General features: G+C 42.3%; 1 protein-coding gene across 3 annotated transcripts in view; it reads right to left on the bottom strand.

Moving 5' to 3' along the window:
• The window catches only part of TNNI3K (TNNI3 interacting kinase), a 168,170-nt gene that overhangs the window by 85,638 nt on the left and 61,131 nt on the right, over positions 1–21,401 (bottom strand). For all 3 annotated transcript variants that reach the window (XM_054037604.1, XM_054037603.1, XM_054037606.1), the window contains exons 16-17: positions 21,182–21,376; positions 20,725–20,829 (exon numbers count right to left, since the gene is read on the bottom strand). In XM_054037604.1, the coding sequence (XP_053893579.1) occupies positions 20,725–20,829; positions 21,182–21,376 (300 nt within the window). The remainder of the gene's footprint in view (positions 1–20,724; positions 20,830–21,181; positions 21,377–21,401) is intronic.

The raw sequence follows: 21,401 nt of genomic DNA on the forward strand, positions 1-21,401 counted from the left end.
GAAAACGTCTGGTCACCCTATATAAGATCTCTAAGAGGCTCTAGCTTATAAAACTTTATGATCTATAAGAAGAGCCACAGCAGTGGGTTCAATTATGTGCTATGAGTTGAAATATTCTGTCAGAAATTAAGATTCCAAGTTGGCATAGTGTAGTGACGTTATTGTCCTTCTGGCGATGTAGTTTACCGTTTCTCAGCATATAATGAACTTTGCTCTCTCAGTGAGTGAACCCCCCCCCCGCCAACCCCTCCCCAAAAGACTAGCTTTGTGCAGGGAACTATCCACCACCCAGCAAATTATCCATCTCCCAGCCTTTGAACAGCCACACACGCATACTTTTGCTCAGCTGGCTGTGGGGCTGCTTGGGGACATGAACTCCTTTCAGATACATTTATTCCCTTGTCTCCAATGTCATACACATGTCCTGAGCACATGACATCAATACCCATGATGGCATACAGTCACCAGAATTGAAGAGCTTGGTCTTCTATTTTCATACTTTAAGCATTGGTACTGAGTCACTAACCTCACTGAAAGGTTACTGCTTTCACATCATTGCAACAAATTAGGGATGCTGAACCACTGGCCAGTTCCTTAACATCAGTTCAACAAGTTAGACATGCTGAGCCAATGATCTCAAAAAGGCCTGTGCTGTGACATCATCCCGCCAAGCTTGAGCTGTTAAGGCAAAGACCACACAGAAGACCATTACTGGAATACCATGTCCAGTTCTGGGACCCACCCTTAAAAAAAAGATGTTGCAAAACTGGAGAGGGTTCAGAAAAGAGCAACAAGAATTATTTTGAGGTCTTGAAAATTTGCCTTACCGTGTAAGAATTGTAAAGAATCTCAATCTTTTGGCTTATCCAAGAGAAGGTTAAAACACAACTTAATCATAACCAACAGGTATCTAAATGGGGAGAAAATTTCTGATAGAATCATAGAACATCAGGAGGTCATCTAGTCTAACCCCCTGCTCAAAGCAGGACCAATCCCCAAAAAGATTTTTGCCCCAGATCTCCAAAGAGCCCCCTCAAGGATTGAACTCACAACCCTGGGTTTAGCAGGCTAATGCTCAAACCACTGAGCTATCCCTTCCCCCAAAGTAGAGATCTCTTTAACCTAGTGGACAGATGCATAACATGAGCCAATGTCTGGAAGCTGAAAGTAGACAAATTCAAATTCGAAAGAAAGTGCAAATTTTTAACAGAGAGGGTAATCAACCATTGGAACAGCTTAGCTAGAGATTCGATGAATTATCTCCAAAAACAACAAGGAGTCTGGTGGCACCTTAAAGACTAACAGATTTATTTGGGCATAAGCTTTTGTGGGTAAAAAGCCCACTTCTTCAGGTGCATGGAGTGAAAATTACAGATGCAGGCATAAATGTACTGACACATGAAGAGAAGGGAATTATCTATCACTTGAAGTCTTTAAATCAAGATTGGATGTCTTTCTAAAAGATCTATATTTAGATCAACCAGAAGTTATGGCGGCATTATACAAGAGGTCAGACTAGATGATTATAATGATCCTTTCTGGCCTTAAAGTCTAGGAATCTACCTGAACAAGTACAGTTTGGCAGTTGCAAGTCCCAAGTACTGGAAAGTGGGACCTCCCAAATGCGAAAAACAATGTGGTTCCATTCCTTGCTGTATAGAAACAGATTACCTTGGATCTTAGGCCTGGTCTACATTCCATGGTTAGGTCGACGAAAACTGCCTTCCGTTGTTGATCTAGCTGTGGAAGTGTTTGCACTTAAATTGGGTTCCTGCTGACATGAGGGTCTCTCTATGCCAATACAGTAATACCACCACTGTGAGCAGTGTAGAGTTATAGTCAATGTAATTGACACAGTGTCACTGTAAACACTGAATTGCTTACATCGACTGTTACTGGCTTTCAGGAGTTGTCCCACAAATCCCCACACTGACAATACAATTGATACAAGCGCTCCTAATGAGGACGTGCATCGCCAAGACAAGGAGCTAAGCGTGTGCACTCACAAGTGATTTAATAACTGCGGGGATTGTATGCTGATGTAAGTTAGCTTGACATAATTTTGTAGTGTAGGCATGGCCACACTTTGTTTTACAGGCTTTTTTTAGGGTTAGTCTGGCTTCACATCTGGCTCAAAAACAGTGAAGCTCCGAAGTGAGCTCTTTTTATAGGGGAAGTAAAAGTTGAATAGTTAGGCATAATTTCCTGATGTCCTTCCTTAAGGGACAGAAAAACACCTAATTGTGAAAAATAATGTGCAATTCCTTTCAAATAAAAGAAAATTACTTGTTAGGATAAAAGGTAATCTGTTTCACTTTAGTGTATTCATATCTTGACTCCATTTAAAGATCCCTTATTCTTAACTGTGTAGTGGATCATTACAACTGCAATGCAAGGTATAAATGGTTACATCTTGCAAGGAGCTTGTCATTTAATAGGATATTATTCTATACAGACTTCTGATGTGAGCCATAGTACATACTGACTTCATCAATGTTTGAATTACTTTTCTGGTAATATTGACTTTTCTGCAAAACTATACAAGCGTGGGCAGAATAGTCTTCACATTAAAGAGTCCAGCTTTCAAAACAGTTAAAAACAGTTTCTGTTCTGTTCTTTTGACCCCCGGGCAATGTTCCTGAATTACAAATCTCAGGACTGTAGGTAGCTAAAAAGGTAGGCTAAATAAATCACGTGAGGCACTATCTGACATTTGATTTCTACACGTGGCCTGCATTGACTTCAGTGGGAGTTGTGGGTTTTCAGCACCTCTGAAAATCAGCCTGCTTGTTCAAGTGCATAAATATACATTTAATTGTCAAACTCTGGGCACCCAAGTTTAAAAAATTGGTTATAATTCTTAGTTTCTTCCCCTCCCCCCCATTTTTAAAGATGCAAATAAACTAGGTTAATGCACCATTAATGTGAATATAATTTCTCAAAACTGAGAAAATTCAGTGTTAAGGTTTCTGGTAGCAACCTGAGCGCTAGTCTGTTGAAGGGAGGGAACTGACTAGAAATCAGAACATAGTTACAACTTCCTATTTCTGGCCCTCTCACTAATTCTGTGTGATCCTTGGTAACTCATTTTTACCTTCCTATGTCTCTTTATTGTTCATATGTGACATGGGTTTAAAAATACATATAGCGTACCTAGGGCAGGAAGCTTAATGATGGTTTGTAATGCACCTCCAGATTCTTAGAGGGAGAATGCTATAGAATTATTAATGTTCCAGCAGGGGAAGGTTCAAGAGGGCAGGTGAAGAAAGATACAAAGCTATACCATTTCTGCCAGTTTGCTCCAGTTCAATACAGTAGTGTTTGCTGGGGTATCATTTGCTGTTCGGAGAGCCATGATCATGTCAGGTTTCCCCCTCCCCCGCAATGAGCTTAGGCTGTTTCATCTTGACCTTTTCTTTCTCCCCTCTCTGTCCTTCTGCCTCCCGAGGGATCAATCACTAATCAGCAGTGGGGATGTTTATTTCTCCTATGTGCACCATGAGAGAATGGGATTGATCCACCACTTCATCTTTTTTTCCTCAGTAGTACTGCTTCACTGTATTCTGTGAATACCTGTTGGCATCAGCATAACTTGAAGATGACAATTTAATGGACAGTTAAATATTCCTATAGGTAGGAAGAAACAGCAAAAAGATAGCTGTGTTCCACCCAGTGCTTTATATCAAGTCACATGGGATGGACTCGGGTGAGGAAGATACAGGGGGAAATATTCCAAAGGAAGGCCTACAATTTATACTTAGATCATCCATTTGGAATAATTCCCCGGGATTGGTAGGATGGAATAGAAGGATGCAGGCTTTCCTACCAAAATTATCCTGAAGGTGATCTGAGAACTAACTCATTCACTCAAATGATTTACCAGCCATGGGACAAATCCTGAGAAGTACTAAATACATGCAACTTCCACTGACTTCTCAGGATTGGCAATATTAAAATTGAAATTACAAATCTGCAGTTGGAGGTTAATAATACTTTATTTTTAGCTCAAAGTGTTGCTGCTAAAGCAGATAGCATAGGCTAGCTAATAAAAGAATGGTGATAGCTTAGGAAAACACTGCTAAATCTAAGAATACTGGGTTCACTGAAAGATTTGATAGATCACATTTACTCCCTATCATACTAGCAGAAAGTCTGGACAATTAAGTTTTTCTCCCAGTAAACTTTGAATAAGCTTTAGAAATTCTAACTTCCTAGGAGAGATTTTGCAGAAGCACATAAAATAAAAAATGGAAGGCAAACTTGTGAAGAGCAGATACTGGGATTAATAGAACTAAAGCTTTGATTGTTTTTCTTTGTTTGGTTTTGACTCTATGTTTGATCAAGATAAAGCATTGCCAACAGCCAAATGAAAAGGAAACTCAGTGCATGTTCAAAACAAAACATTACATATATCCCATTTTGAAAAGATCTGTTCAAGCATTTTGTCAAAAATTTGTGAAGTCAGGTTAACACTGCAATCATTATTTTATATGCAGCACAAATGAGGATAATTTAAAAAAGGCATTTATGACACACTAATGCTTAGGAAAAGGATCTGCATGCATAGATGGAGTTAGAATACTATTCTATTCAGGTGTTTATACTGCACTCATCACTACAGTATCTGAGCACCTTCCAGTAGAGCATTAAGCAATGCCAGGCATTGTTTGTTCTCTCATCCCTTAGGCCTGGTCTACACTACAAGTTTAAGTCGACTTTAGCAGCGTTACATCGAATTAAGCCTGGACACGTTCACACGACGAAGCCCTTTCTTTCGACTTAAGGGGCCCTTTAAAACGGTTTCTTTACTCCACCTCCGACGAGGGGATTAGCGATAAAATCGGCCTTAGCGGGTCGGAATTGGGGTAGTGTGGACGGAATTCGACGTTATTGGCCTCCGGGAGCTATCCCACAGTGCTTCATTGTGACCACTCTGGACAGCACTCTCAACTCAGATGCACTGACCAGGTAGACAGGAAAAGCCCCGCGAACGTTTGAATTTCATTTCCTGTTTGCCCAGCGTGGAGAGCACAGGTGACCATGCAGAGCTCATCAGCACAGGTAATCGTGATGGAGTCCCAGGATCGCAAAAGAGCTCCAGCATGGACCGAACGGGAGGTACGGGATCTGCTCGTCATATGGGGAGATGAATCAGTGCTAGCTGAACTCCGTAGCAGTAAAAGAAATGGCAAAATATTAGAAAAGGTCTCCAAGGCCATGAAGGACAGAGGCCATAACAGGGACGCACAGCAGTGCTGCATGAAAATTAAGGAGCTAAGGCAAGCCTACCACAAAGCCAGAGAGGCAAACGGAAGGTCCAGGGCGCAGCCTTTACCTTTGTAAATATTACACATGGTTTAAAAGCAAGCGTGTTTAATGATTAATGATTAATTTGCTCTGGCAATCGCGGCCAGTACAGCTACTGGAAAAGTCTGTTAACGTGTATGGGGATGGAGCGGAAATCCTCCAGGGACATCTCCAGAAAGCTCTCCTTCATGTACTCCCAAAGCCTTTGCAAAAGGTTTCTGGGGAGGGCTGCCTTATCCCGTCCGCCATGGTAGGACACTTTACCACGCCAGGCCAGTAGCACGTAGTCTGGAATCATTGCATAACAAAGCATGGCAGCGTATGGTCCCGGTGTTTGCTGGCATGCAGACAACATCCATTCCTTATCTCTCTTTATTGTCCTCAGGAGAGTGATATCATTCACGGTCACCTGGTTGAAATGGGGTGATTTTATTAAGGGGACATTCAGAGGTGCCCGTTCCTGCTCGGCTGACCAGAAATGTTCCCCGCCGTTAGCCATGCAGTGGGGGGGAGGGGTGAAGTGATCATCCCAGAGAATAGGGTGTGTGTGGGGGGTGAGTTAGTTGGGTTTGTGCTGCATATTAACCCGGGAACCGCAGCCCCTCCTTTTACATTGCAAACCCATTTTAAATGGCCAACCCAACAGGTGCTTGGTATGGGAAATGAGGGCGCTACTGTTTGAAACCATTCCCACATGTTAAGAAGGTGAAAAAAGCCAAAAGACTGTGGCTTACCATGGCTGCCTGCAAGCCGAAATCTGTGATCTCTCACACCAAACCGGCAGGCCGTCAATATAATAGGAAAAATGCGACCTTGTAACGAAAGCACATGTGCTGTGTAATGTGAACAGCAAAATTTAATGTGAAAGAGTGTACCCATTGTTCTCTAAAATGTGTCTTTTTTAACCACCTCTCCCTTCTCCTCCACCAGCTGCAAATGTTTCTCCTTCACAGAGGCTAGTGAAGATTAGAAGGAGAAAACGGCGGACTCGGGATGACATGTTCACGGAGCTCCAGATGTCCTCCCATGCTGAAAGAGCACAGCAGAATGCGTGGAGGCAGTCAATGTCAGACTACAGAAAAGCACAGTATGAATGAGAGGAGAGGTGGCGGGCTGAATCGCGGGATGAACAGAGCAAGTGGTGGGCTGAAGATGATAGGTGGGTCAGCTTGCAGACAAAAGGCAAGAGTCGATGCTCCGGGTGCTGGAGCATCAAACTGATATGCTCCAGCGTATGGTTGAGCTGCAGGAAAGGCAGCAGGAGCAGAGACCGCCGCTGCAGACCCTGTGTAACCAACAGCCCTCCTCCCCAAGTTCCATAGCCTCCTTACCCAGACGCCCAAGAACACGGTGGGGGTGCCTCTGGCCACCCAGTCACTCCACCCCAGATGATTGCCCGAGCATCAGAAGGCTGGCCTTCAATAAGAGTTAAAGTTTTACTGCAGTGTGTCCTTTTCCTTCCCTCCTCCCCCACCCATCCCGGGCTACCTTGGCAATTATCCCCCTAGTTGTGTGATGAATTAATAAAGAATGCATGAATGTGAAGTAACAATGACTTTATTGCCTCTGCAAGCGGTGCTCGAAGGGGGAGGGGAGAGGAGGGTGGGGTTTTTGGTTTACAGGGAAGTAGAGTGAACCAGGTGGGGGGGGTGGGGCGGAGGGTTCATCAAGAAGAAACAAACAGAAGTTTCACACCGTAGGCTGGCCAGTCACAAAACTCGTTTTCAAAGCTTCTCTGATGTGCACCACGCCCTGCTGTGCTCTTCTAACCGTCCTGGTGTCTGGCTGCGCGTAATCAGCGGCCAGGCGATGTGCCTCAACCTCCCACCCCCCTTACTCTCACAGATATTGTGGAGCGCACAGCAAGCAGCAATAACAATGGGGATATTCTTTTCGCTGAGGTCTGAGCGAGTCAGTAAGCTGCACCAGCACGCTTTTAAACGTCCAAATGCACATTCCACCGCCATTCGGCACTTGCTCAGCCTGTAGTTGAACAGGTCCTGACTACTGTCCAGGGTGCCTGAGTACGGCTTCATGAGCCATGGCATTAAGGGGTAGACTAGGTCCCCAAGGATAACTATAGGCAATTAGCTGCTGCTGTGTAGCAATGTAGTACCACATCTGCCGGCACCCAGAGGACATATGGTGATGGTGAGCTGAGCGGGTTCCATGCTTGGCGTGGTATGTTGTCTGCACAGGTAAACCAGGTAAAAAGGTGCGAATCGATTGTCTGCCGTTGCTCTGAGGGGGCAGTACCTGATGACATGTACCCAGAACTCCCCGTGACACTGTTTTGCATCATTCAGGCATTGGGATCTCAACCCAGAATTCCAATGGGCAGCGGAGACTGCGGGAACTGTGGGATAGCTACCCATAGTGCAACGCTCCGGCAGTTGATGCTAGCCTCGGTACTGTGGATGCGGTCCACCGACTTCATGCACTTAGAGCATTTTATGTGGGGACACACACAATCGGCTGTATACAACCAATTTCTATAAAACCGGCTTCTATAAATTCGACCTAATTTTGTAGTGTAGACATACCCTTAGAGGAAGAAGCATGTGGAGTAGATGCCTTGTTTTTGTAGGGTTTTTCAATATTATTTTATTTTTTATTTGTTAGATATACCCTGTTGCTATGTATTTCTGCTAGAGAAGGCAAGGTCCAAGAAAGGTGCCTTGTACTTGGAGCACAAAGTGGTGACTTGTGTGCTAGTCCTCAGCTCCCAGGGGAGTTAATTCAAGAGGTTCTGTGTTGCACACAGACAAGTTTCACTCTTACAGTTAAATGTTGGGGGAAGAAGGCAGGATCCACAGAGTAGCAAAGTCTTTAGCTTTGGGGCTTCAACCCCACCTGCCTCTGCAGAATGCTCCGTGCCATAGATGGGCTCTGCACCCACAGCATGGTCCCCCAAATCCTGCACAGCATAATCACAGTAGTCCTGTTACCAGGCATTCCTCTGTACCCATGGATCCCCAAGGTAGGAATCACGTGAATGTGCCTACATCTCTCTCTCATATACACACACGTATATTATATATGGGTTGCTTGAAATGTTTCCAACAAAAAAATTATGTCAAAAATGAAGTTTAGTTGAAAATAGATTTTTTCCATGAAAAAAATTCATTTTTGCCTAAATGTATTGTTTTTGGAGCCTTTTTGCATCCTCCTGATCCTGGGCTCCTCTGGGGGCAGGCAAGACCGCGAGGGTAATCTGGACAATCTGGAAAGCCTGTCTAAATTATGGAACCTTCTCTGAGACTGCCCTAGAAACTGCAGCACTACCCAGAATCTCTGCAACACTGCATACTGCAGCCCTGCCCCGACACACCCCTTTCACTCCCAGGTCAGCCCCTGGCACACTTCCCACACCAGTGCTTTAAGGGGCTCCAGAAAAGGCAGCCTTATGGCTGTCTTGTTCAGTTCCTGAGCTAGAAGTGAGGCTTTTAGAGCCTCTTCACAGTGCTCCAGCCTTTTTCTGGCATGAAGGGGCCAGAGTGGGGAGTCAGGATCTCACCCGTAATGTGTTGCACTTACCATAACTTTATTTCTTTAAAAATTAAGAGGGGGGAAATTAGAACCTCTCCCTGATGTATTTCAATAAGCACTCTGTTTTGTCACAGAAACCCAAACATATTCACTTGACTGATTCTCAGAAATGTAGGAGAAAATAAAACACTTCAAAGCCGGATGCAGGAAAGTAACCAAATGAGTATGTATCAAAAAGGATTATGCTTAGTTGTGAGGCCCTTTGTGTCTGAAAACAGAAAGGCTACCTACTGAGGTAACGATGAATCTGCTTTTTCTGTCAGTTGTAGTTCTATAATAGTCTGGGAGAACAACCATGCATGTCTTCTGGATTTCTCTTCTGCTTAGTGATCTCCTGTCCAAGAACTGATTAGGCCTGAACCCAAACCCCAGCTATGAGCACCTTCCTGCAGTAAGGAGGCAGGGAGAATTGAAATCTCATGTGACGATCAGATGGATGTGAATATGGCAATGGTCACTGGGCCTGATTCTGCTCTTGCTTATACTGTTTTTGCCATAGTGAAACTCCTGATTTACAGCACAATGAGTGAGAGGAGAATCAGGTTCCCTTTCTTTACAATGAACTGAAATTAAGTTCCTAGTCTGAATGCTGGCTCCACTTAATTAAATGAGGCCAGGATTTCACTCAAGATCTCAACATCTCTGGGGCCCACCCAGTCCCTCCTCTCCTACAGGTTCCGTGTAACTCCCATTAAAGCCCAGTAGTTACTCATAGCTGTGATGGGTGGGTGAGAATGGTGCCTTGAACATTAGACCCATATTTAGTTTTAAAGCCAGGTATTATCAAGCATATTTGGACTAATACAGCTGTACTTTCCCCCAGCTTGCAGCTCCCATGACTTCAACTGAATCAGTTTGGGACTCCCACAGATTTCTCACCCCAGAATACACTCATACATCTGTAGACCGTTAGTTTGGGAATGCTCTGAACCACTCTGTAGGTGACAAGGAGAGAGGTGAAAGAGGATTATAATGGCCAGAAGAGGATGTTGGGCAATCCCCACTCTGGATAAAAGTTCCATAAGTAAGTCAACTTGCCAGATGATACTTAAAATACAATTCAAGAGCTCTTTACCTTTTCCCTCTCAGAACCTGATCCTAAAAGCACTAACAACTCTCTCTGAAGTCAACATGATTTCTTAACTATAGTCAGCATCAGGCCCTCAGCAATAACTACATTTTCAGACATTCACAGCAATATGTTTCAATACATTGTTATAAAGCAGAGAACAGTATCCTCCTACTAATGGCTATAACTTTGTTATTACCAAACTAAATTCTTTCATACAAGGCAAAGCACATCCTCCCTTTTCAAGGGGACTATGTATAGGACATGTGAAGCTTCAATATTAAAAGTTGAACTCAACTCTAAAAAGGGACTATGTGAAAACATCTCCTTCTTACTCATGAGATCCTCTTGCTTTCATGCCTGCTCACTATATTGACAAAAATAAGTTTTGACTGTTTTTTTTTTAACTTGGGATAACCCTGAAGAGCTACCGCAGCTATGGGAGAGGGTGAGCAGGGTTGAATTATTTCTTGTGCATCATAAATATATTTGTTTATAACTTGCAATTGCTTATACCCAGGTAACCTCAAGTAAAACACTGAAATTGCACAGGAATCACTTACAGAATAACCTGTACTGCAGATGTTCTACTTCTGGCAATAATATGCAACAAGGAAAGAACCTATCTTGTCTTGAAGAGTTAAAGTTGAGTTTAGATGGTTGGCATTTTAAAAAAAACCCTAAATGTTTTTTTTTTTCACTTGTACACAGAGGCCATTTGACCTGTGAGTCATTGAGACAATACATTTTGAATCCCACTATGCAATATTTTTTACAGAGTTCCTCTTCAAAGTAGAACCACACTTTAAAGCAAAACCACCTTTGAGTTACTAAAGAGGGGGGGAAAAAAGAAGAAAAAGCATCTGAATAATACTTAACTTAACTCTGAATAACACTTTCCCCCCCACATTTGGGTAATACAAATGGAGATCTACAGCTCAATAGAGTTTTATAAACCTTTCACAGAAAAATATTCTTCTGGGATAAGAATAAGCATGAGAAATTTCAGCCAAAACAGTAATTTCTTGAGAAAGTTATAAGTGATTGGAAGTAGGGATTTACAACGGAAGTGAATTCTAAACCGTGACTACAGCACTGTTCCTGCCTCACTGTAAGGATGTACTGAATAACTTGTTACCACTATTGAATGCATATTTAGGCTGTTTACTAACCTTTTCATACTACTTCCAACTCCCATTGTCAACATTTCCCTTAATCATGGGTACACCTTGCTAATACAGAAGCTCAAGTGATTATTTTAAATATTTAAGAAAACATTTATCACCTGGACATGTGGCATGTACTGCTGGCTAACTGGCAATGGTCTTGGCTGCAGTGTCGTGACCACAAGCTCACATAGCCATATGAATAACAGAACGATTTCAGGGATGAAATAAAATGAAGTATACAGAATGTAAATCTGCACTTCTGTGGTATGTTAGATATGTACTTCAGCATTTCTCAGTACCTTCAAAACAGGATCAAGTAACTTGTTTAATTCAGAGGCTGAATGCAAAGATGAAAAAAAATACTCAAGAGATATGCAAAGAAAGTGTGGAATGGCACCTTTCTAATTATGAAAGGAAAGTTTGCCATTTTTAAGTCATAAAAGCGATGCAATAACCACTTGCAAAGAAATCTCATCTAAGATATCAAAAGCAATTCATATAAAATGAAAGGAGTTGACATTAGTGAATTGGAAAAAAGAAGGTTTACTTTGATACTGTCACAGAATGCAAATGTGTATTGCTGCAAGGACAAGCCATCTGCCATAAATGTTAGCATCCACAAAAGCTGAAAAGTGATAGGAAGAGAGCGGAAGAACATATCCAGGATTGTGCATCCAGTGCTAGATTCAGTTAAACAAGGTCTAGTCGGATACAAACAACATGTTAAAATATTTTAATACTCTGTAATGAAATGTGGAAATGTCTGCATCTATTAAGGAAAGTTATTGAGAGATGAAACCTTTAAAATAAATGAAAAAATTGAATGTTGTCAGGGTTGCATACATTTAAGACCTCTGGAAAATTTGGAGTATACTGAAATCACATATATAGAGAAAATGCACCTAAAAAACTTACTGGTTAAAGCAATGTACTGTATCTAAGATGCAGTGCAAAATTGTAGATCATGGCCATACAGCTAAAATGGATTTTGCCTTTTGCCTTTTGCAAAATGTCATTTAGGAATAAAAGCGTCTACAGAAACTAATGAAAATTGATGTACTGACTTGGGAAAGCTATTACAATTGATTTAATTTGAAGCAAAGAACACGCAAGAGGAAGCACAAAAACATAGGTTGCATGCAACAAATACACAAACGGCAAGGCTTCTGGAAATCAGAACTATAATTGCTACGAGGATTTGGAAACTGAAGCTGTGAATAAGGCTAAGGATTTAGAAAATGATATTGTAATGATATTGTGTCAAAAACTTCAAGAAACTGTGAAGATCAAAGTGTTTAGAAAGTTTTCATGAGCCAGCTACTGTACTGTATGTTCATGGCACAGGGCTTGTGAAAGGCAGAGCAAATTATAACAAAGAAGTATGAATGTGGACACAGCAATGCTCTTATGATATTTATCAAAGTGGTGACTGATCCAAGTAAATTTAGGGGAGTGAAAAGTATTTGAAAAGAAATGAACTATCTGGCACCAGTACACATGATAAAGGGAAAATGAAAGTAATATTGATGGTCTCCACAAAAAAGCATAACATGCCCATATTTGAGCTGTTGATAGGAGAACAGTCAAGTGAGGAACACAAATTCTTGCCAGATAATAGTTTTCAAGACAGATAAAATTTAAACTCCCCCAACCAGGACTCCCACAAATCACTGTCTTCAAGATTTCTAGCGTCACATAAACCAAAACCACAGGATGATAAATTTAATCATAAAAATGTAATGGGTTCATACAATGTTCCCACGATTCTTTGAGTTTCTAGTGAATTTGATTTCAGCTCCCACACTTTCCATCAGAATATGTAAGTGATTTGAATATGACAAGTAGAATCATTTTGAGACCACATGAGATGTCAAATGAAAATATTAATCAAATGCAAAAACTAAGCCAGATACACTCAAGAATGGTGTATGCTGGTAGTAATGTAAGCAAAAAAAAAACAGTATAGAATTACAGACTCCTCTAAGTTCTTGGTTCAAATCTAGCCTTGGTCAGTAGATCATAGTGGACAGATCGGCGGCAGCGGTGATCCCTCAAGGCTGAGGATGATCTTTCACAGGTTTTATCTTTCATGGGTCCTTTGGTGAGCAAAGAGTCCAATTCTTGAGCTACAGGCTCTTTAGCAGACATTGCAGGTGGTGTTGGAAGACAGGGTTGGGCCGTGATTGCTGCAGGACTGTTGTCTTTCCTTTCTTTTCTGGTGTTTTTCTGCAACCAGGGCAAGGCGATTTTCCTCAAATGTGGACGTTCCCTCTCTGACAAGTCTTCGCCAGTTATCCCTATCCTGGGCTGCTGTCTCCCAGTGTGTGGTGTCGATGCCACATCTCTTGATGTTTATCTTGAGGGTGTCTTTAAAGCGTTTCTTTTGGCCTCCTCATTTCCTTTCTCCTTTGGTGAGTTGGGCATACAGCAGTTGTTTTGGTAAGCATACATCAGGCATGCGCACGCAGTGCGCGCTCCACCTCAGCTGGTGCTGGATAATCAGGGCCTCAACACTGAAGATGCTGGCCTCTGTGAAGACACTGACATTAGTGCGATGATCCTCCCACTTTATGCCGAGGATCTTCCGAAGAAAGTGCTGGTGCTGGCATTCCAAGTTTTTCAGGTGTTTTCTGTAGGTCACCAAAGTCTCACAGCCATAGAGGAGAGTTGGGATTACCACCACTTTCTAAACTAACAGTTTAGTATGTGCTCTGATGTTGTGATTGTTGAACACCCAGCGAGACAGTCTGCCAAAGGCAAGGCTGGCACAGCAAATTCTGTGCTGAATCTCGATGTCTATGTCTGCCCTCTGTGAGAGATGGTTGTCAAGATAGGCAAAGTATTCTACATTTTCCAGTTCTTCTTTGTCAATGTAGATCTTCCTTGCTGGGTCTGATGATTGACCAGGGACTGGCTGGTGGAGAACTTTGGTTTTGCCGATGTTCAGAGTTAGCCCTAGGCTTTTGTAAGCTTCAGAGAAGCAATTAAGGGCTGTTTGAGTGTAAAGAACACGGGATCTAAGAGCTGTAAGAACACAGCAGACAGATCTGCATTAAATCAAAACAGCCCAGGAATTGGTGCTGTCTGCAACCCATATAACAGTTTATGCAGAGAGGTTCAATACACATAGAGACAATACAATGCTGTCATCCCCCTCAACTTAAAATTAAGGCATCTTGACAAAACAATATTGGATAACCTGTCTTGCCCCCTGTGCTCAACCCATTCTCTGGAAAAACAGAAGAGTTTGCTCTAGAGGTGTCAATCTGGCACCTACCATCAGTACTACATGCGCTAATTTTTCTACTTTAAAGAAAAAAAGAAATAGCCCATAGAAACAGAGCTCAGACCAGAAAGCGCACAAATGCTATTGTTACCTCAATGGCACTTAGAACTTCGAAAAGTGCAGACAGAGAAAGGAATCCTTAAGCTGCAGACTAGGGAAATACAAGAGAAGACACTTCAGTAGAGCCAAGGGAAGGTTAATAAAGAGTTCAGAAGAATCAGGAGTAAATTGTCTGATGCTAAGGCCGCATGCAGCTCGAGATGGCGAGACCAAGAATATCTTTTTCATTCTTTCACTTGTGGATTGAAAGAAATTAGAAAAAGAATTAGAAGAACATGTAATCAATCGTGTCCTTTACAAAATCCAGTAGTTGTGCTCGACTGCCAGATTCAAGAGCATCTTTCAGAGCAAAAGACAGGCAAAGCCTATTAAATGTGTGTTCCTTTTCCAAAGCAAAGGGTCACTAAAAGAGCCTTCTACCCTTAATACACTGAAGATTTAATGAAAGGCAATGCTATTTTAAGATTTTGTAAGGGGCTTTTTATAACAAAGAAGAGTTGCAGACACCATCCTCATTACCGCCAAGCTGCCATCCAGTCTTTCATCTGTATCACCAAGCCAGATCTTAAGAAACTTTTTATAGATAGTTAAAGCCATCAAATGATGCTCAGTCACTAAAAAGACAGATTCTAACATGGTCGGCTGTTACGGTTTAAATGATACCGGTACTGAAAGTGTCTACGTTTTTATTACAGAGCTTTAATCATGCTGGTTGAGCTTGCTCACAAAAGTAATATTCGGTCAATCTGGCACTAAGGTGGAGTTCATCCCCAATGCTGGTAACCATCAAAACCTTGAAGGTTAGTTGGGAAAGCAAAATCAAAAATCCAAATTATTAACGGTACATAGGAGACAACCTCTAATCCAGGATACTGAATATGAGAGATGCATTTTATCCTTAGCTCATGTTGTGGTTTCATTTAATTTATAATGTGAGACATTATGTGATTTCCAGAGATGAAAGTAAGCCGGTCCGGTCTGGCATACTGGCAAGAGCTGGTACACAGCCGACTGTACCAGCAGGGGGCAGATTCCCCAGGCCATCAATTTAAAAGGGACCTGGGCTCCGGGCAGTGGCCAGAGCCCCTGGCCCTTTAAATTGCCTCCAGAGCCCCGCTGCCAGAGCCCTGGGGTAGCGGCAGTGGCCGGAGCCCCTGCCCCTTTAAATGACTGCCAGAGCCCCAGAGCTCCCGGCCTCCGCTACTGCTACCATGGGGCTCCGGTGGCAATTTAAAGGACCTGGGGCTCCTGGCAGCCACCACCATTACCCCAGGGCTTCAGCAGTGATTTAAAGGGCCTGGGGCTCCAGCTACGGTAGCAGCAGCTGGGAGCCGTGGGCCTTTAAAATCACCACTGGAGCCCCATGGTAGCGGCGGTGGCTGCCAGGATCCCCTGGCCCTTTAAATCACCGCCAGAGCCCCAGGGCTCCCAGCCACCACTGCCGCTACAATGGGACTCCAGCGGCGATTTAAAGGGCCTGGGGCTCCCGGCAGCTGCTGCCACAGCTGGAGCCACAGGCCCTTTAAATCGCTTCCAGAGCCCTGGGGTAGCAGCAGTGGCCGGGAGCCCTTGGACTCCAGCGGCAATTTAAGGGCCTGGGGATTTAAAGCCCCACCCCTTCCACCCAAGACCCTGCCCCTTCCACCTGAGTCCTCCCCCCACACCTTGCTCAGGACCCCGGCCCTGTGTACCGGCAAGTCTCTTAAGTTACTTTCACTCCTGGTGATTTCTGAACTTTGCAAAGATGATTATAACTGGTGAACAAATTTGAGGTGAACAAATTTGCACTGACTTAATTGGAGTCAAGATTACACTCTTGGTGATTTGCTTCATCTACGACCAGGGAGCAATTCCCTGGACTTTCACCCTGGGCTGAATGGGATGCATGCTGGGGAATGGGATGCATGCTTTTAAAAGTAAAAGTTTCAAAGTTCAAGCTACTCTAGCAGTGGCAGGCATCACCAAAAGCTGCAAACATGCCTTGCACATCATTGACACGAAAGCAAAATGTCACCTTTTGGCAAGTGATTTGATAGAGATTCCAGCATGGCAATTATACGATCTATGGCCTTTTTGTGAGATGACATTTTTGGACAACATTATTTAGGATAATCCAATGTGGAACAGTCTTTGAAGCTACCTCTTGTGACTAGAGATGAGCGTTAGCTATAAAGTTTGGATCTGGATCGCAACTGCCTCAATGGTCAGATATATTTGGATTTGGGGTTTTGGTTTGTGTCACTGTAAACAGGAACCAAAGGGGGCAACAGTTGTGCTTCTCTTACAGAACATGGCCGCCCCTCTGTGCTCTCTGGTTGCGAAACTGGACAGGGAAGCATGAGGGGACAGAAGTATGTGGGGTACTTCAGGGAGACTCACAGGAGGGACAAGAGAATATGGGGGCTGGGAAGGAGAGAGATTGAGGAAGTGGAGGGGAATATGAGGTGTAAGAGCAGATGGAGGGGGAGATGGAATATGGAGTGCAGGAGGGAGAATGAAGGGTGACAGAGGAATGTGGTCTGTGGGAGAGAGACTAGGGGGGTGTAAGTGAATACGGGTGCAGGAGGAAGACTGCGAGGGGCGGAGGGATGTGAGACAAAGGAATAACCATTCTCTCTGAGGGGGTAGCAATGTAAAGGAATAAACAACTGTTTAATTGTTTAACAGTTGTTGGTATCTGTCTTTCCAGGACAAGGGAACAGAGTATTTCCCTAAATCAGAAATCAGATCAACAAGGGCAGAAACTGATGACTTAGGTGTCCAGAATATCATTCAGATGTATTACTAAAACTCTTAAACTTGTCACTGTGTCAGGACTAGTGAGCATAGTGTAGACAAGAGAAATAGTGAGAGTGTAGGACAGAAACTGAAGAAGCCATAGCTGACATTTTCAAAAGCTAACTTAATTCAGGACATATCCCTGAACACTGGAAAATAGCAATGTAAAGAAGCAGTAACACACCAGGAAATTAGAGGCCAGGAAGTTCACTGCCAGTTGTAGAGAAAACATTTGGAAATGTTTTAGAAGATCAAGAGGTGTAACATTTACTGCACTAAAAGCACTGCCTGGTTAAGAGTAGCCAACACAGTTGCAAGAAAGGAATATCATGCCTCAGTGACTTGCTGCAATTCTCTGAGGATGCGTCTGGCAGGGTAGATGAAAGTGCAGTGAAATGGACATCACATGATTTTTTTTAAAGAATGCCGTCTACCAATTTCCACATTGAAGGGTAATGTGTAAGGTGAGAAGTCATTGATTAGTAGGAAATCTGCCTGATTGGATTACAAGATGGCTAAACATGGGACTTTTTCAAGCTGCAGAAATGGAATGGGGATGCCACGGGGTCAGGGTTGCCTCTACAGCTTGTACTTGACACAATAAGGATTTAAAAATGTAAGAGTTTACAAATGAGAAAGTGGGAGAGAAAAACAAAACAAATGTGCAGTATGCCATTGGGACTTCCTCTAACAGCTCATATGGAAACATGGCTTTTTGCATTGTGATAAACATTTCCACAGTTCATTTTTTTCTTTCCCGTTGAGGTGCAGAGATCAGTGCCTTTGCATGGTACAGAACTGGTTATTGCAAAGCTTTACTGTCAAGCATTCCAACTTGTTTGATAAATGAGCTGCAATTAGTACAGAATGCAATAGACAGGCGTTCAACTTATTCTCAGAGTTTGGTTCTCATGATACCAATGTTCCTGCTCTGCTATTTAGTAATAAAGTTGCACAGTAAGGCTCACATTTTCAGCTGGCCTCCACTCATATGCCTATAAACATTGTTAATTGGTCTATTTGTATTGGGAAATCCCCAAATCTGCACAGTCAAATCAAGCGATTGTGCATGCAGTCAGGCAGCTGGTGCGTAGCTATCCATTTCTGCATCTTAATACAGGTATTTGCATGTACAGATAGATGCACTCAGACATTTGGTAGGTGGAGTAATCAAAGCATGCTGATCATTTGAGACAAAGTATAAGGCAGAATTTATGCCAGGATTGCCATACTGAAGCATTTAAAAATCATGAATCAGGCCCCATGTGATTGGCTTAAATATCGTGAGATTTTAAAAACAATTTGGGGCTTTTCATTTGTTTTGTGGTTTTTGAGACTTGAGGGCTAGAATTACATTTTTAAAAATGAAAGGTGAGATTATCATGTAATAATATGACACTAGGAGCTGGGGCTTTAAACAAAATCCCAGGTAATGTATTTGTGAGACTTGTGATAAAATCATGAGAGTTGGCCACACTGCTTATGCTTACTTTTAAAAGGACCAAACTTGAGAGATGGGGATGGCGGGGGGGGGGATTGTCATAGGCACAAAGGGTAATTAGACTCCTGACTTCCATTGAAAGTCAATGGGCACCTAACTTCCATTTATGCCTTTGAAAATCCCCCTCCCCCCATTTCCCTGACTGAGATCACCTTGCTTACATCTCTTTCAATGATAGAATGTGTTGCATTAGCTTGTAATTATTTGTAGGTACTGTGCATATATTTTGTGTCAATTATTATTCATATTCTAAATTTTTGGTTCCTCCTAAGTCTCCTTTACACAACCCTGGTGGCACAAAGTAGACTTACAGTTACTGCTAGGCAGCACCTGAAGATTTCCCTAGGGCAGGGGAATCATCAGCTGGGTATGTCCGCCGTAGCTACTCTGTCTCTCCACCCCGCCAGGGCCTAGCGAGTATTCTGGGGTGGAATGGAGACATGTCAGGGAAGGTGAACCAGAGCAGGGCCTGAGTCCAATGCAATGCACTCCAGCTATTCCAGTTGGTGGAATGTCTCCTTATGAGCTATTATCTGCCAGAACAACTTAGAACAGCTCTGAGGGGTGGAACCCCATGAGAGCCAAGTACTGCTCTTGAGGATTTCGGTTTATTTCTTTGTTGGGCTTCATATGTTACCATTCAAAATAGATGTACAAGTAAAGTCAGAACTTAAAAAAGCCCAGAGGGTTAAATATTACTTCTGAACGTCCTCAGTTTAAGTACTGCTGGAAGCAAGAAAATATTACAGATGTTTTCAAATGTTAAAGCCATACAATTAATTCTCTTGATGCTAGCCCTGACAACATCCAGAAAAGCTACTGCTGCCTCAGTCTCCTTTCGTTGGCACTAGAGCACTGACTTGGGAGACAATACAATGAACACTTCTATTTCTTCACAAAGCAAGAGGAGAAAAGTCCAGTTCCATCCCCCAGAGAAAGAACTACTGGCACAGGAAGCTTTTAGTGCAGTGACCAGTTACAGTAGGACATGAAAGCTTTGAGCAAGGATCAAAAGATCATACAAAAAATGAGATGTGTGTGGAACACCGTTCTGTATTACAGCAGCACTAGGCTGGAATACTGGAAGTGGGTCATTGGGGAACACAAACAAAAATGAATACTGTAATTTGATTTACCAAAAATGCTTATTTAGTAACTGGAGAAGAGAAAAGAAGGTATATATGCCTGATATGAAAGCAAATCCTTTCTGTGCCTAATCAGGTCCTAGCCCTTTACAATTTTTCATGTAGGGGATTTATTGTTATACAGGGTGAATTCCATTGACTTAACAGCAAGTTCCTGTATAAAAATCATTTCCTTCCTTCAAGAGAGGATGAACTTTAAAAGACCAGGATTGTACATTGGAGAGAATATAGTTGTTGAACAGCTGCATCCTTTTGGAAAGATTACCTTCAGAATTCAACAGACATCACCATGAGCAGTGGTTATATATGGAACATATGCTAGGAGTGTGATGGGCAGTTGACAGTTTTCAAATCTGTTTCATCATTTACATACATGAATTTGTATAACCAGGTCTTTCATACTTGAGCCTCTCCTGTCACTTTGTATGTAGACACCAGCTGACTACTCCACTGAATGTCAAGTAATTCTATTAAGGGGTGCAACTTAGTGTAAATTACACAACAGATGTGTATTTCCCATGTCAATTTTATTCTTACTGGATGCATATATATTATAAATCATTTCAGAATATGACACGTTGATGTAAAATAGGTATTAGTATGAAGGATAAATAAAATGTAACAAATAAATATTTCAAAATAAACGTGTTAAAGCATTCAATAACACTGACACACCTGGGCCCCATGATTCAATCTGATCCACACAGGTGGACCCATGCACCTGTTTAGAGCCCCATGGATTTAAATGAGATTCTGCACAGGTACAGGGGTCTGGCTGTGCAGAATCAGACTGCAGCATATTGTATTTATTTTAGGGCTACATCGTCCACTGAATTTGAGGGACAAGGAGAGAAACTTACCTGTTCAAGTCCCGATGTATGATTGGTTGTGTAAGATTATGAAGATACTCCATACCTTTGGCAACATCTACAGCAATGATTAATTTAGACTGCAAGTCAAGATTCCTAGATTTAAAACATACAGTACTGGTCAAAACAGACAGAGATAAGACAAATTTACTTACAACGTTCTGAAGAACTCACAATAACCCCAAAGTTGTGTCATCTGCAAATCAGAACTGCCTTTTTAGTTGGTTTATTGTAATTTGAATACAAAATCTCGCCAAGTAAAACAATAATAAACTAGCTAAGAGTTTTGTGATTAATTGCTTGTTTACTTCATATACCAAATAGTCTGGATTAAAACAATGATTTGGTACATTCCTCTAACTGAAGTGGATAATAAATATTTGCACCACTGGAGTTCTTATCTCCAGAATTATTTATAATAGGGTCATACAAAATGTTAATCAGATACCTCTTCTGTTCATGCAGCAGAGAAAAAAGTGATCCTCCAGAAATATATTGAGTGACTATAGCAAACTGACTTGGATCATCTAAGCAAGCGCCAACAAACTGGATGACGCAAGGATGATTGAGTCGACAGAGGATAGAAACTTCACGGCAAAACATGTCCACATCTGATTTGGAACAGTAGGTATTGGCTCTGTAGCTAATAATTGACATGAAGAGAAATC

Source organism: Malaclemys terrapin, chromosome 8 (assembly GCF_027887155.1).
Source record: "Malaclemys terrapin pileata isolate rMalTer1 chromosome 8, rMalTer1.hap1, whole genome shotgun sequence".
In the NCBI taxonomy this organism is placed as follows: Eukaryota; Metazoa; Chordata; order Testudines; family Emydidae; genus Malaclemys; species Malaclemys terrapin.